This window comes from Bacillus rossius, chromosome 5 (assembly GCF_032445375.1).
Source record: "Bacillus rossius redtenbacheri isolate Brsri chromosome 5, Brsri_v3, whole genome shotgun sequence".
Taxonomy (NCBI): Eukaryota; Metazoa; Arthropoda; class Insecta; order Phasmatodea; family Bacillidae; genus Bacillus; species Bacillus rossius.
Window position 1 is genome coordinate 38597153 of NC_086333.1, and position 17628 is coordinate 38614780.

The 17628-nt window shown below is 32.1% G+C and overlaps 1 protein-coding gene across 2 annotated transcripts in view; it reads right to left on the minus strand.

Annotated features, from left to right (window-relative positions):
* The window catches only part of LOC134531723 (28 kDa heat- and acid-stable phosphoprotein-like), a 61031-nt gene that overhangs the window by 33187 nt on the left and 10216 nt on the right, over nt 1–17628 (minus strand). The window contains exons 2-4 of one of the 2 annotated variants that reach the window (XM_063367564.1): nt 9702–9799; nt 1776–1883; nt 1385–1524 (exon numbers count right to left, since the gene is read on the minus strand). In XM_063367564.1, the coding sequence (XP_063223634.1) occupies nt 1385–1524; nt 1776–1883; nt 9702–9799 (346 nt within the window). Of the gene's footprint in view, nt 1–1384; nt 1525–1775; nt 1884–9697; nt 9800–17628 lie in introns of both variants that reach the window. The other variant, XM_063367562.1, reaches the window with a different exon arrangement.

Consider the following 17628-nt stretch of genomic DNA (forward strand, 5'->3'; position numbering starts at 1 on the left):
GGTAAATTCAAGACATAAAGTACTCAGACCTTCAAGAACTCTACCAACTGTAAGTTACTGTCCATCATCTTCGTACATCAACTCTATTGAAGTTTGTCCAGTTTCTAAGTTTTGATCGTTAATTGACTTAATTTTGTCACTTTTTGGGAAACTCTAATAATTTTATTTATAACCCTTACTGGAACTGATCACAGTATTTCCTTCACTAGTCAATTTTAAGGAATTAATTTCTTTTAATATCAATTGCACTATTTTGATGTAAATTAGTTTTGTATGATAATGATGAATCTCAGTTGTATCAAGATTTAAATATAACTTCATTCTCAATATATCTGAAAAACTAGATTGTGCCTATAATAATAATTAATAATTTTCAGTTGTCCTGCTCTACTATGGAGCATTTTTCATGGTGTAACTCTTATACTGCTTGCAAGTGAAATTAACTTCAACCTATTACTTGTAGTAATATTTAATTTTGATTTATTTCTTTGAGTTAACTTTAAAATGATTACGAACAAGAAAAAGGTATTTGAATTTGCTGATAATTTTCACTTGTATAACTAGCCCACATGACACAGATTCATTTTTATATTACTTCAAGGTTGTTAAACATTTACTTGGAAAGCAGAACTTAACTTTTAAGATTTGTTTTTTTTCAATTTGTAATTAACATATGATGTTCTTGCAGAGGAGAGATTAGTAGAAAATACATTGAATAGTTGCATTTAAAACTGCATTCCGTTGGTACATTGAACCAAGCCTTATCAAAATATTTTTCATTTACTTGATTCTCTTGCCAGAATAATATGGTTAATAAATAACAAAAACCTAGTTCAATCAAGCTCCTAGTGTTCTAATTTACTCATAACTTGTTCAAATTAAACAAAGGCAGCACAAGCAGCAAGAACAAAAGGACCAAGCCATTATTTTACACACCAAAAGCAAATTGTACAAAGAATTGTAAAAAGAAAATCATACAAATAATTTTAATTAATGTAACTGCTCTAATACATAACCTTTTAATACACCTCGTCTTTATGTATTCTTAACTGTTACAAATAAAAAATAATTTACAAAATAAATTTTATTAATATTTTACTTTATTAAATCAAATAAAAAATATTAAATAATAATTTATTAAATTTAATGCACTTATGAATGTTTAATTCAGTATTGAATTTGTTCTTTAAAAAGGCAAAAGTTACCAATAACTATATTATTATTTTTTAAAATTATGATAGTGGGATTCGTACAAGTTTATGGAAAATTCTGGGATCAATTTACTATATAGAGAGAGACCAGTTCAATTCAGCTGTTTGCTACCACTAAATATTTAAACAAAAAAAATATATTTAAGTACTATAAATTGATAAATCAAATTTACCTTTCTCTTCGGGAAAGTTCAGGTTTCGAGGACGTTGATGTTTTGACAGTTTCGTTCAATGTCGATAGTTTCTTGACTTTCTTTTGTATACGATTAGGATTTTCAACTTGAATTAAATTTCCAACACCTTTTGCTTTTCCCTGTAACAGATAACACCAGCCTGCATTGGGAAAACAAAAGGGGGTATGGTAAACTTAAATACTGATATAAAACCCACAATAAAACAATACTTCATAATAATGGTACAATATTGCCAAGCCCAAATATTGTTTGTAAAATTTGGGCTAATTAAAACACTACTTTATACTATCAAACAAAAAATTTAAAAAATTTGCTTGGAACTTGAAAACTATAAAAGTTAAAGTGATGCAAAATGCAAACATTCAAATACCTCGTCACTATCTTCCTCTGAAGAATCTGATTCAGATCCTGAAGCGTCGCTCTTCTTCTCTTTGGCTGCCGCAGCACCTTCATCACTTGATTCGTCACCTCTTTCTTCCTGAAATATTGTTAATTTTTTATGAGCAATAAGGCAAAGAGCATTATTGATAGAATGATAGAATATTTCATGTATTTTTCTAGAAGTACTTTGGAAGGTCCACAAAACAATGCCAGCATGATCACACACTCTCGTGCTCCAATGTTGTAACAACCCAGGTTATAGCACTCCCCACAATCTAAATAAGGGACTTTATGACTTATGTATGTACAAGAAGAGATGACGTATGGTTAGGTTTTTTGGTATAACTTTAATACCAGCTATTTATTCCTTTTGACGAGTATTCGTGTGTTTATAACCTGTTTTATAAACATAATTTCTATTTATTTAACATTTTATATATTTCTGATGGTTTTTGTCCTTATGAAAGTCATTTAAAGGTATTTTTACTAAATTTTGTATACCCATTTAAGTTTTTATATGACTTCACGTATTTCTTTTGTACTATTTACTAGCGTTCTTTATCTGGAAGCAGGCTGATGTAACAGTTTGGCCAGTTACATATGTAGTAGAGCCAGAGAGATGTATTTGGTGCATGGAAAATTAGATCACTTGATGTGTCATGTGGGCGACTTCACAAAGCATCAACAATCAGTTTTCACGGTTGAAAAATGTTTTGTTTTTGGTTGAAAGAGTATGCTGCTAAGAATCACGAGCCAAGCTTCATTCAGTGAAGAAGAAGTGGTATTCGTTTGTCACCATGTTAGTACTTACTTGGGCAACTGCAAGAGTAGTAATGTTGGGTGGTAGGTATCCAAATTGACATAATGTAACAAAGAGAATTTCACACCTGTGGTCCGGACCGTTTTCTTTAACATTTTTTTTTTTTAGACATTATTTATAAATTAGAAGATATGATCACAGGCGGCAGCAAAAGCCTAGAGTGGAGACGTTTAGTAAATTGGTGGCCACGCTAAACAGAAAATAGTCTCTCGGCGATTTGTACTAGAGTCGCAAGATGTAACGACCTAGACTACTGCCCTACCCAATGGCTAAATGGTTTTTTTAATGATGTCATATATTAATGATTAATTATGTTGTCTTATATTCAGTACTATGGTTAGTTTATCTGGTATTTAAATAACATTTATATTTTCTTTTAAGAAGTATTCTTGTATTTGCAATATATTTTATGATAGTAATTTACATTATTTCATGCTTTGTAAGTTATTCTGATAATTTGCTTACTCTGTAGTGAATAAGCCCATAGGCTTTATTTTTACCTGTTTGTTTGTATATTTAAGTTTTATTTGCCTTCATTTACCTATTTAAGTAAGGCTTGTTTTACTTTGTTCATAAATTAGAATTGTATAGTAATTTTCCTTTGTATTTTTTTTTCTGGCCACGAGTCTTTGTTTAAATGAACTGATACAATAGTTTAGCCTGTTGAGTAAGGATGAGAGAGAGACAGAAAGTTCAGTAACTGTGAGAAAGAATGTTGGAGTGTGACGGGTGGCTGTTGCCATGCGCCCATATTGGCTGATATTTTTTTTGTTGATAGGTTAAAAGTGATGTCACCAGACCATGTGATATTTTCTTGGTGTAATCTCTGTCGAAAATGCCTTGAAATTGAAATTGTGTACTGCTATGGTTTTGTGAGGGCTGTGCTGTGATTGGCTGGAGAGATTACGCACCTGCAACTTCGGGCAGAGGTGGCTGCGTAGCCTCATTTATTTAATCAGCATCTGAGCGAGGTATCGAATAGTCGTGTGTTGGTCGTTGGCTCACAAATTATATATTAAAGTGAGTTAGAATTTTTGTGGGTTTGGTCTGAGCGCTACCTGATATAATTAATTTTTTTTGTTTCGTTTTTGGAACTTTTTAACAAGAATTTTCTGACCAAAATCGCAGGTATTCAGCCACAACAAGGATCAAGTGAACTTCATCTTTATGAGAGTGTAGTCCTCCAGCTGTACTGTGAGTTTGTGTGCAACCAAGGGACATAATTGTAAACTAATTTTAATTTTTATTAATCGGTACCTCCCAACAGTCGACATGTGTTTTTTTGGGGTCTGTGAAGAGATTATAAGAGAAAAGTTGTCTACTCTCCAGGTACTCGTTTTTGTGGTCACAAGATGGCTGCCACAATAACTATGAATTTTATTTCAGTATCCAGAAAAAATACATTAATATCAGTGTGTGTCCAAGAGACATTATTTCAGTAAACAAATATTAGAAAACAACATTTTTTTCCGGAACTTAAATCATTTTTAGCACACAATTCATTTCTTCAAGTGTTAATGCAACATATATGTCCACTCCTAGGCCGAACCACTGATAGCTGGGTGGTCTAGGGTACAATAAAGCGGCCATGGAATTTCGTAAAATAATTGCAAGTAAATATTGTGCCCAAGTGATGAACTGATTTGTTTTGAAAAGGTTATTCTGCGAGTTTTTGTTTTCTTGTTGAAAAGTTACTGCATCCGAAAATGGCGGATATGTCCAGTGTTTCATACAGATAAATCTACTAACTTTATTAATGAAAAGTTTTATTTATGCAGAAACAATTTTCAAAGTATACAGAGTTACCGTAAAAAATTAATAGTACATGGAACTTAACAAATAGTCCAATAATCTACATGGATTCAGAGCAGGAATGTCTACTTGTATCAACTTAATCTCTTTCCTTAATCGTATCAATAAAACAGTCATTTATAGGGGGCAAGTTGATGCCTGCTATTTTGATCTTGCTAAAGCTTTTGACACAATTAATCATACAATTCTTCTTGGCATGTTAGCAAACATGGGTTTTAACGAGAACTTAAGTCAAATGGTTATCTAGCAGTTTTACAACTCAGAACCTAAACTTATTTACCAGTAAAAACTCCAAATAAAGAATTATAATCCAGTATTACTTGAACTAACTGCTTAGGTTTTACTGTAACTCCTGATCCCATTGAGATCCCACACTAAAATTTTCAGGATTCCTTTTACATATATCTCAAAAAACATATGATTTTCTTAAATTTTTTAAGAAACACTATCTCCAATATTTCTTAAAATTTTTTTTATATTAAAAAATAATAATTGTTTTCACCCAACATAGGCAAATAGCATATCAAATTAAACCTTTATTTAAAATGAGGGGTCTAACAGCTGTCTCAGTCTTATACAACTTGAGATATTTGAGATTTAAAATGTATAGGCAAGCTACAAAATAATGATTTTTCAAAACTTTGATTATTAAATACACAAAAATGCAATGAGATAAAAAAGTTTTGAAAATATTTTCTTATTTGTATAATTATTGAGCATGATTCCTGAAAGTTTTATAAAAATCTAAAATTGTCACTTTGAAAATTGCAAATTTTTGGTTGGTTTGACATGGAATGATACACTCCAGGACTGTTTACTAATTCAAAATTATATAAATGAAATATGAACCCCTTATTTAGCATTATAATCTAGACAATGAACAAATATCTAAAACTTCTTCTACAAAGATCACTAGATTCAAAGTTATACTTTCACCAACATGTTGATTATCTAATTTCTAGTTCCTGACAAACAACTGCCCTAATTAAATACACCACCTTTCATGCTACTAATTCTGATTCCATTTTTTCACTCTACTTTTCTCTATTAGAGTTAAATTAGAATATTGCTTGTCAATTTGGAACAACACTAACACACATCTGACAGAAATAAAGTTAAAGATATTAAAATAAAATTATCAAATATTTAATTTTAAAAAAAATTCCTAAACCTTCTTCAACCTCTCTTTCTGATTGTAGAGTCTTTTGTTTATAATTGTTACAATAACAAAATGTGAGTTCAGACTCCTGTCTTAACACTGTTCCAACTCTTTCCAAAATGAAATATTTTTTTTTTTTTTAATTTTTACATAAATAATGATGAGAATGATCCAACAAGTACCTACCTCTACTGAGAAACACTTAAAAAAATCTGGAAGATTTATGAACAATTGGTGATATTTACTATCCTCTACATATATAAATCTGTACTTGTCCTGTGAACATTAAGTAAAGCGTGTTTCCAAATGATTCAACAGATTTTACTAGGCTATAATTATTATAAGAATGATAAGAGAACCACTCAGCTAATGTGAAACTTCACATCAAAATTTCAAGAGTTCCATAGCGTTATGTTGCCGGTTCACTTGACTGCAGATAGGTGTTGTCATAGTAGTGCAATAGCCCTGGAAGCATCATTCAAAAAGCTGTTGGCATTATCAGTTTAAACAAGCATGAGTGACAACTGTTTAGCATGCTTTTCACCTTGATTACGGCAAGTAAACCTACCATTTAGAGCATTCCACGGTGCCACCAGCAGTTTGATGAGACTGAAAGGGTAAAACCACAGTTTGCCCCCGGGTGTCTCAGCAAGATGAAGAGCGCATCCAGCAGTGTTTTTTACAGAGCCCAACATTGTGACAGCCAAGAGCTGGCCATTCCCCATGTAACTGTCTGAGTTTTTTGTAGCAATGAGTCTGTTTCAAACCATTAAAATTCTGCAAGCCCTTAATGATGGTGATAAACAATGTTGTGTTGAGTTGCATGAATTTATTCTGGCAAATGGTGATGGAAAAATAATGCATTTCACGTTTGGTGTTCAGTAATGAAGCCACATTTCACATTCATCCAAGTGGCACACGAATATGGGGAAAACACTGGCCATATACCATGAAGATCGAGACACCCCAAAGGTGAATGTGTGTTGTGCCACTGCCCAAGAGTAGTTTTACAGTTCGTTCTTTATTGTGGAAATAACTGTTATGGGAATTGCGCACCTATATATGTTGGATATCTGGCTTTTTATGATTACAATAAAATATTCTGAAGATTCCATTTTCCAACAGGACGGAGCACCATTTCACTGGCATCTGCCACTTCCTGAATATAGATTGACCGACATAGACCTAGGGATTGCACATTGCACCAGTGACCTCCAAAGTCACATGATCTTGTGGGAGTTTGTTAACTAGTGTAAGTGCCCTCCTTTCCAACAACTGTGGACGAACTCTGACGTCGCATTACATTGTAGTTTTTTTATAGAAAATCTAGCCTCGTTAACAAAAAAATATACAAATTTTTGAATGCTGAAGTTGACAATGTTCAGGATTTAATCAATTTACAAGAATGATTACAACTATAAATATTACCAATAATCCTACTTGTATGGTCTACAATAGAACCTGCTTCTATCGTTACCCTTTAAGACCCCAGAAACTGGTTAGCAAAGTTTAACAGTAGAAACATTGTCATTCCTCCAAACCCACGTAATTATTCAAAACATCAATCCTGCACACACATACTCTTGCGTCAAGTGACAAACAGATAATGACCTGTGAGCCAGCGTGTGGACACGGTTGGCAGAGCGCAGGCAAGTGCCTCAGACTTGTGCACGTGGCACCAAAACGTGACCAGCGACAGGGGAGTGATTGCAAGACCTGGCGAGTTGGAGCTGTCTATGTACTGATGTTCGCCATCACCCATCTAGCCTGGCTTAATGTGACGGCAGCTCTTAAATCATCAATGTGCAAAAAAATTCACTCTGCTTTTATGGTGTAAAGTGGCTGCAAGTACAGTAATGTTCACCTAAGGTGTATACTCCTTTTTAAAAAAAAAAAAAAATTTTTTTAGAGAAATTTTAAGAACCTATAAATATCCAATCCAATAAAAATTAATAATATTTATCACATACTTCAAGCTGAATATAATTATTTTACAATACCAGGTCGCAATCTTTCTGAAAATAAAAACACTTTACAAAAAGTCGAAACTGTATTTGCAGTTGATAAGCGATGGAAAACTGTTCCTATTACACATTTTTTTAAACTGCATCTTTCTTGATAAATAGCACAATGTCCCTGGGAACTTACACCTTTTGAAAAAGAATCCATACAGATGCAGCATGTTTTGATCAAAATGCAGCTATTTTTATTTCAAGAACTTTGGCAAAAAGTCTAAATTATTTCTTCAATGCAACATTTAACACATTGAGAACAATTAAGGACCATAAAAGCATATAAAAACTTTTAAGAGTGTTTAATACTAAATTAAAACTAAAGGACTATCTAAGTTCTGTACCTATCCTGGCTTAAGAGTCAAACCAAATATGCTTAAATATGTATGACGTTAAACTCCGACACCGTTTGACCGATCGCCATTAAAGTTGGCATATAAAAGTGTTTTTTTTTTTCAAGGAGACTGTTTTTAAGCTATCCATTTGTTTGTAACTTACCACTAGATGGCACTACAGGACATGAACTTCTAAACCGTTCATCCGATCGCCACATAACATGTTAAGTAAAAAACTAAATTAACATACATACAGTACTTCAAAACAATTTAACTACTTGCGACACTTTCACAATTGTGACATAAGGCTGGATGCATGTATAGTATAAAACTACCACCTAAATGTTAGGTTAATCCTGTTCATCTCATAGGTGCCTAAACAGCTAGGTGGTGCTAACAGTAAATCATTCAACTCCCACTAAGTAAAACCTGGGTTTGAAACCAGTCCATCCACAGTTTTCTATTGTCCCCAAAATAAATTCTGACATGCTGGATTTGTTTCTCAATAGAGATCCAAAACCTATTCTTTCCAGAAATCCGTGATTTATTGTACAGGTCCTTGTTTAACATTTTTATTACTTACACTGATAAGATTATTTGAAATCAATGTTTTTACTGATCCCAAGGTAGTCCAGGAGATGGGAGTTACAAAAAAATCACTTCCTCGTTCATTAAATATACAGTGTAAACTCTTTATAACATCACTTGATTTAACAACAAAATCCTTAAAACTTCGAAATTGCTTGACTGGTTGGTTTACCTTGTTTTCTATACAATAATACACTCTATATAGTGTCACGCTCACTCTATTTAACAACAACAACACAGCATTATAAATCATTAAGCAGTACTTTCTAAGTTGCCAAAGTTGATAAGTACTGCAGCTGTGTATGTTCTTTCGTTTGCTGTTTTGTTGTTGTATTATCTAGCACGTGTTTACTTCGACTAACGTACCGGAGATTCTACGACATTTTATCTTTTGTTTTTGTATGATGAACTTGCACATGTTTACCTCGGTCGCTAGACTTTTGTCAAGTTGTTAAACGTTATTATCCCAGTTGCTTACAGACTTTCAAACTGTAAACATGGCGAGTAAACGAAAATCTTTGTGTATTGACGAAAAAGTTTAATTAATACGCTCAATAGAGGAGGGAGAAAAGATCAGTGATGTTGGAAGACAATTTGGATTTAGCCACTCTATCGTGTCCACAATATGGAAAAACAAAGAAAAAATTCTGCAAGCAGAAGAGGATGGAATCTCTGCTAAGAAATTAAGGAAACCTCAATATGAAGATCTGGATCAAGCGATGCCATCATGGTTTTATAGACATGTAAAATGTGTACTATATTAGTAAATACATATTATTAAAGAATAGTAAAATGGTATCTTTTATTTCTCTCCATTTAACAACCACTCTCTATAGAGCCAAAAAATGCTCGGTCCGTTAAGTGTCATTATATAGTGTTTACACTGTATACATTTTTTGAATTGCATATTAGTTTCTTAAAACACACTTTTAAGTATGCTGTTCTGTTTACTGTAATTTGATCAGTGCCACAAATACTAGCTACGTTTTTTCATAAAGAAATAAATTTGGAAGGCTGATAATAAAATAATTGCATTCTGTACCTTTAAGTGTACAAAAACCTTAAGTTCTTAATAAAAAATATAAACTGCAATTACAACAGATAGTGTGCAATAGGCTAATTAACACACAATATCTTAATTTTTCATCTCATTTATCTAAGTTAGATGTAAAAATTTAACAGTACTTGCCCTCCATTTTCTCTCCTTTTCTTCTCTTTTCATCTGTTCTTCTATTTCCTCTGGATTGGTAAAACGACGGCTTTTACCTTTATGGTTGGTATACTTTCCTGGAAAATTAAAACCTCTTTTAAAAAAGAAATGTATTAGATACTATTACCTAAATGTACTAAATATCCTTCTACATTTCTACTGAATTGGAACTATTTTAATTAACTAGTGACTTATATTTTTTGTTGGTTTTATTATTACACCATGGAATTATGATACACCTTTCCCATACATACTTTACAATATGTTAAGTAGTACAAATTTCTATCTTAATAAAATTTATGTAAATATTTCAACAATTCATTATATTATGATCAAGAATCTAAACCATATACCTACAGCATATTTTTGGAACCTGCAACAAAAACTAATAAATTTCCTAATGTATTATATCTTACTCATAAAAAAATAGAAAGAAAAAATAAAGCATTTAATCTAAAGTGAATGGAATAGTAGTTGCAAGTACCTATTTCTTTGAAAATATTTAACCAGACACAATGATAAGTGATTTAAGTAAAGTTTCGATCATGTACCACATAGTGAACTTAAATACATTTGGATAATTGCAAAGCATTATGTTGGTGGAACAGAGTTAAGTGTTTTCAAAAAATACTTCAAGGATACTTGTGTTCCGCAAGGTTCTGCTTTTAGACCACCTTCAGTTTTACTAATAAGTATAAAAGCAAATATGATTAATTATTTTACTAAAGAAAAAAATACTATTTATTGTATTACAGTAAGCTTTAAAAAAAAAAAAACTAAAGTTTATCTTTACATCAATGAGAGGTTATGCACAGAGATGGCTCAATGTTTCTAGTAGGTTTATTTACTATTTTTTTAAGCAAATTTCTGGTACCTTACTGCACATATAAAAGGGCCATTTTGAAACGTCGTAAATTATCAATCAATGAAATAAGGTATTTTAGATTGTAACATATCATAATTCTTGCCCCCAGCTACTGATAAACCCCAACTGAGAATGTTTTATGTTGCTGATGCTTTCTTCATTTTTCATAATTAATTAATTCTCATGTTTCTTCTATTATGCATGGGCATTTAAGGTATTTTGTTAAATATTTACTATTAATTTTGGTTAAGATTTATAAGAAGCTGAATCAAATTTTATTTTATCATTATTTTTTCTCTATTTTGTTGATCAGTTAAAATTAATAAATGTATTAATTATTTTTTTTTTTATTTGATTTGTAACATGCCACACCAACAGCACAAGGCTCCAACGATGGGCACAACATTTAGGACAAGTACAAACAAATACAGTAACATTATTAATACTAGAACAGAACAAATACTAGAACAAAACAATTACAAGAACAAAACAAATAGTAGGACAAAAATACAAGACGACACAACACAATATACAAATATCCATATGAATACTTAAATTAAAATAATTACTTAAACTTACAAAAAGTTTCATGAGAGTAACAACATAGTTAAATTTATATAGGGTCAGGTGGGGTGGATATGATACAAAAAACCAAACTTTTTGAATATTATTTTAACTAAGAGCACCACAACACTGAGAAAAATTACGCACATTTCTTGGGGCTTTAGAAACCTAACCCTAACTCAATAAAAATTTAGATTAATTAGTTAGATTGATAAAAAATAAATTTAGTGTATCATATTCACCCTGTGATTGGGGGGAATATGATACACAGGTGGGGTGAATGAGATACATCATTATATCCTACTTCCTAGCAACGCTATCAGTGTGGTGGGGTGCGTGTGAGGCAGGTCAAATACATGTGTATCACCCACAAAAAATTTCATGACAATCAGTTTAGTGGTCCTCGAGTTCTGACATAAAATATGAAGTCATGTTACAGAGTGAATATTTTCCCTCTATATTAAAGAAGCATACATTTTGTCATCCTTACTAATATTATAAATGCGAAAGTAACTCTGTCTGTCTGTCTGTTTGTTACCTTTTCCCGGCTGAACGGATCGTAATGAAATTTGGCAAGGAGATAGATTATATCCTGGGGATGGACATAGGCTATCTTTTGTCTAAAAAAAATAAATTTTAAAAGGGTTAAAAAAATATACCATAATTTTATGTAACGTGTGTCATAGATATACAAACTGTTAGAGTCATTCCTCTATGTCTGCCGAGCAATAGCTTTCAAGCCATTACGTTACGTTTTGCTATTGTAAGGAACTAAGTAGAGAGTAAGAAAAAAATAAATATCTTGAAAGTTTGTAGTGTCGCCATATTTGTTTTAGTTTTCAATACCGTTTTTGTATATTACAATTTAAATTATTTTTTTTACAGTACCTACTCATAACTTATTTGCAAGGAGTTAGGTTTAGTGTTTATAATTTATCTGCTGAGCGTCAAGAGTCTTAGGGCTACTGAGACCGAAGACCAGAAATATTTATCAATTATGTAATATATTGTTGAAAAATTTGAATTTTACTATTTCAGGTAGGTCGATTTTTTTTTATTAATTATAATAGTTACGTGTTATTGCCATCTTCCTTTATTTCATATTAAACATTATGTTTGGTTGAGTGTGAGATAATTTTATTTATGTATGTTTTAATTTCATTTATTTTCTTTTATATATATATACTTACCTACCTACTTATATTAAATTTCAGGTGGATGTTAACATTGTCATTCCAGTTGAATAAATTTTTTTGACAAATTAGTTGTTATTTATACTTTTTGTTTCATTTTGGACTATGATTTTTTTTACTTAATTCAAAGAATTGTGGTGTGTACAGGGAGTGATATCTCTATTAATTTCTATACTCCTTTGGATAAGATAGAGTTATTTATTAATTTATTTAGAACATTATTCATAGGTAGGTAATAAGTTTTCCTTTATATCTCTTTCGATTTGGAGTGTTTCCGAGCCATTCGGGGTCCTCAAAATCACCCCCCCCTCCCCAAAGGTGGTTAAAACCCCAATATTTCGATAATTTTAGGAATTTCAAATATCTATTCTTTCGAGATGGAGTGTTCCGAAACATTCGAGGTCCTGAACCTCCACACCCCTCCCTTTTCTCAAAAGTGAAAGCCACAAAATTTTGAAAAATTGGAGGAAATTGTAATAAAATTAAGTCATTACTAACTAAAGTGTCCGGGGGATGGCGGAACGTTTACCCAAAGACGTGTTCTCCAACAAATTTGTTGTAAGGGGATTGGGGGAATGCAAAACCCCAAAATTTCGAAAAATTTCTTAAATTTAAGAATACTTTTTTTACTATTTGGAGTGTTTCCGAGCCATTCGGGGTCCTCAAACTACCCTCCCCCCACAAGGAGTCAAAGACCCAATAATTAAAAAAATTCCCAACATTTCCAAAAACCTATTCTTTTTCGATTTGGAGTGTTTACGAGCCATTCGGGGTCCTAAACATCACACCTCCCCCTCTGGGGACAAAGCCCCAAAATCTCGAAAATTTCAGGAATTTCAAATATCATTTCTTTCGAGATGGAGTGTTCCAAACCATTCGAGGTCCTGAACATCCACTTTTCGCAAAAGTGAAAGCCCCAAAATTTCGAAATATAAGAATATATATAATTGGATTTTGGTATGTATGACGTCGATAAACTCTTACACCGTTTGACCGATCTCCATGAAAGTTGTCACATGGAAGTGTTTTTATCATCCATTTTTTTTGTAACTCGCCGCTATATGGCGCTGTAGCGCATCAACTTCTAAACCTTTCAACCGATCGCCCTGGGTAAACAGAAAATCATAGGTCACAGATACATAAACAGTAATTATGTGTCATTTCTTAATATGTAACACACTGGACATATCGCTATCCATTTTGCTGTAACTTGCGGACAATACATCACCCGGTGTTCAGCCCGGGCAAAGCCGGATACTGCAGCTAGTAGTACATAAATGTGACTAGTAACTAGTCAAACAAATTCTACATACAATTTTGATCATTTATCCACGTACTGTCCAATTATTGAACAATCTTCTCATCAACAACAAATTGAAGAAATACTGTGGTCCTAATAAGGATTTTCTCTCTATTTATAATAAATACAACAATAGCAAAGGAATAAAAGCAGCTTACTACAAACTAAAATATGGAATGCTTAGAAATACACAGTTCTACATGTGATGTTAAATTATTCATATTACTCTAAAACATAAACATAGGGGCCTACATAGAACAATAAGTTGTACAAATTGGAGTACAACAATTTGTTTATGTTCATGTTTACCAACATACAGAAATAGCTTTAAGGTAAAAAAAAAAAAAAAAGTTTTAATGACAACGTACATTTCAAATTCAGCAGTGGAAAATATAAATATTAAGCACTTTTTTATAAAACTGCCTAAAATTATGGTATCACATTCACCCCATGCTGTGTATCACATTAACCCCATGTTCTGTATCATATTCACCCCAAAAATTTAGGCAGCAATAGTAACTGAGATATAAATGTTAGACTATCTTTCTAAGCATTAAAACATAGAGGATACTTTCCTGCACCATTTAAAACAACAATTTTGAAGCTATCTTCTATGCACACAAAGATATAACAAAAGTTGCTGGACCTAGACATGAACATTTTTTGGTCGAATTATTTCTTGCTCGAGACTTTTTCATTTCCTATAAAATGTAGCTAAAGGTTTATAACATTCATTATGGAATGGGGACGTACAAAGAAGAGGCAAGCAAATGTATTTTCTTCAAATTTTTTGTATAGCAAAAAGTAATTTTTTTTTTAATGTATCACTTTCACCCCAAGTTTTACACTGTATCACATTCACCCCACCCAACCCTATATAGAAAATTGTTAGATTAATTTAATATTAGTAATAATAGGTCTATAAATATGATCATTCTTGTTATAAATAGTACATGAACTAGAAAAGAGGCGAGAATTGAATTGGGGGATTCTCAATCCGGTGTTATCAAGAATATAGCTACATTTAATTTTATAGTTATAAATATTATGAACAAAAAGATAGTCCAAATAGGCTCTACGGTCTGTTAGAGGAATAAGATTGGGATGCAGAAAACCTCTTTGAATTATTAGTTGAGACAATTTGTTTTGTAAATTTTCTAGTTTCTCAATATCAGTCGACCCAATGTCATTCCACATAGTTGAAAAGTATTCTAATTTAGATCGAATTAATGCCAAGAAAAGAGAAAGAATTGAATTGGAATTGGTAGCATAATGAGTGATATATTTTATAATAGCAAATATTCTTCTTGAAATGGAATTTAAGTAGTCAATTTGTTTATGAAAAAACAATTTTGAATCTAGAAAGACACCAAGGTCTTCTATAATGAAAGTTTTTGATATTGGGTTATTATTCAGAATGTAATTATAAACTATAGGGTTATATTTCTTAGTAAAGGATATTACCTTAGTTTTATTATTGTTTAGGTTGATCAAGTTTAGAAGACACCAATTATTGATTTCATTAATGTCCCTTTGTAGTAGAGCGCAATCATTGACTGTAGATATTATTTTAGAGATTATCAGATCGTCGGCAAAGAGTACACCAGTTGAGTAATTAAGGACCATGGTAATGTCATTTATAAATATATTGAAGAGGAGAGGAGAAAGTGGCACCTTGTGGTACTCCAGAACTAGCATGGTGTAAAGAGGAATTATGGTTATTGACAGATACAAAAAAATATCTATTATTGAGATAGCTAGAAAACCAGTTCAAGTAGTTGGTACAAAATCCAAAGTCTGATAGTTTTTTTTAAAAGTAGCGAATGGTTTACTGTATCGAATGCTTTGGCTAGATCAAAATAACAGGCATCTGCCTGACCTCTGTTAGTAACTACATTATGAATTGGGTTAAGAAAAGTAATTATGTTAGTAGTGGTGGACATTCCAGATCTGAATCCGTGCTGACTGGCTGCTAATTTATTTTGAACTTGAAAATTTAAAACTTTGTGTATAAATTTTTCAAATATTTTTGCAAAGCCATTAAGTAAAGATATTGGCCTATAGTTTGATACAATCAATTTAGAGCCATTTTTGTGTATCAGAATGACCTTTGCTATTTTCAAATTATCAGGGAAAACTTGAGAATGCAAACTGGTGTTAAAGATATGATAAAGAAGAGGAACTAATAAGTAGGAACAGCATTTTAAGATAAAATTTGAGATGCCACCTGGGCCAGTGGATTTGGAAGATTTGAGAGCCTTGATGCCCCATAGAATAAGGGATTCAGAAATGTAGGACATAGGAATAGAATCTGAGGACATGTTTGAAGACGTCAAATTATTGGTTAAAGTCTTGTAGACACTGGAAAAATATTGTGCAAAAACATTAGATAAAACAGTTGGATCGTCACAAATATCATCATTGATTTTTAAAGAATGTTGTTCATAGTAACCATCTTTCATTAATTTAACATACTTCCAGAATTTCTTTGGATTGTTCTTGATGTTGTTATTAGTAGAATGGAGCCAATTAGTTTTATCACGTTTTATATAGGATTTCGCCATTTTGCGAAAATGTGAAAACTGTAAATAATAATAAGAATTGTTAGATCGTTTATAAAGTTTGTGAAATGTATTTTTTTTTATTTTAATGCTTCAATTAAGTTAGAAAACCATAATGGATATTTGGGTAATTTTTTAGAAATTAGTGGTATAAATGTGTTCATATTGTCAGTTATGCAAATTGTTAAAACATCCACGACATGATTAACATTGGTTGATTCATAGAAATGAGACCAGTCATATTTTTTTATGGAGTTATAAAAACCTAAAAAATTACCGTCCTTATAATTTCTGTACGGATGATTAACATTTCTTGAGCTAGAATACATTACAATGTTTAAAGCTGGATGATACAGATCTTCTTTGGTAAGTATTTCAGAGGCTTGCGTTAATGTACACTGAGATAGATTTGCTAAGCATAAATCGAGAAGATTTTTGTAAGGTTGGGTGTGATTATATTGGGTCAGACCCAATGAAGACACAAAGTTGAGAAGGTAATTGGCTTTGGATTTGACATGTGAATGAGAAATGTTTGAAGAGTGCCAAGTGAGCCAATCAATACCTGGAACATTAAAATCACCAAGAATTAAAATATCTTCTTGAGCGATAGATAGTTTTTCTTCCAAGTGTTCAAGGTACTCGAGATATTTATTCGGCGAGATGTCCGGGGCTAGGTAGATAGTTCCGATAATAAAAGTTGTTGCAGGAGATGTTTTTACCTTGATCCAGATAGCTTCCATACCGGGAAAGTCGTAAATGTAAACAGGTAGCACTGTTAAAAATTTTGTTTTGTTAAAGGCTGAAAGTACACCACCCCCTCTATTTTTGTGTAAGTTGAGGATTTCTATCATTTCTAAAAACTATAGACTGGTTCGTGAAATAGTGAGAATTTATGTTGTTATTGTTGAGCCAGGTTTCTGTTAAACAAATAATGTCGTAATGAGAGTTTAAAAGGTTTTCCAGAAATTCGTTAGACTTAGTTCTTAATCCTCTCAGGTTTTGATATGCAATATCATAATTTCTAAGGAACTGCATCACTGTGGGAAATAGGATGCTCCTCCAGCATCAAATTAGATGTGGAAGTTGACGCCATTGGATTAGGAGGCATGATGGTCACTGTTGTATTGTCTTGATTAGTAACATTAGTGAAGACTTGATCCGGATGTAGTTTACCGTAAAACGGGCTAATTAAACAGCCACTTGGCCAAAACACAATATTATTGATCCTACTGAAGTCATTTTCAAGTACTGATATATGAAATGAAGCATAAGTATTATACTTCGTTCGGAGTTTAGTAACGTTGACCTGAGATAAATTGAGTTCATTTGTGATGTAATCCATAGTTTCTTGTTAACTGAGGCTTCAAAACGGGTAGCAAACAGGGATTTAGTCTTTTTGTAGGTAGGTTTGGAGACAGTTTTA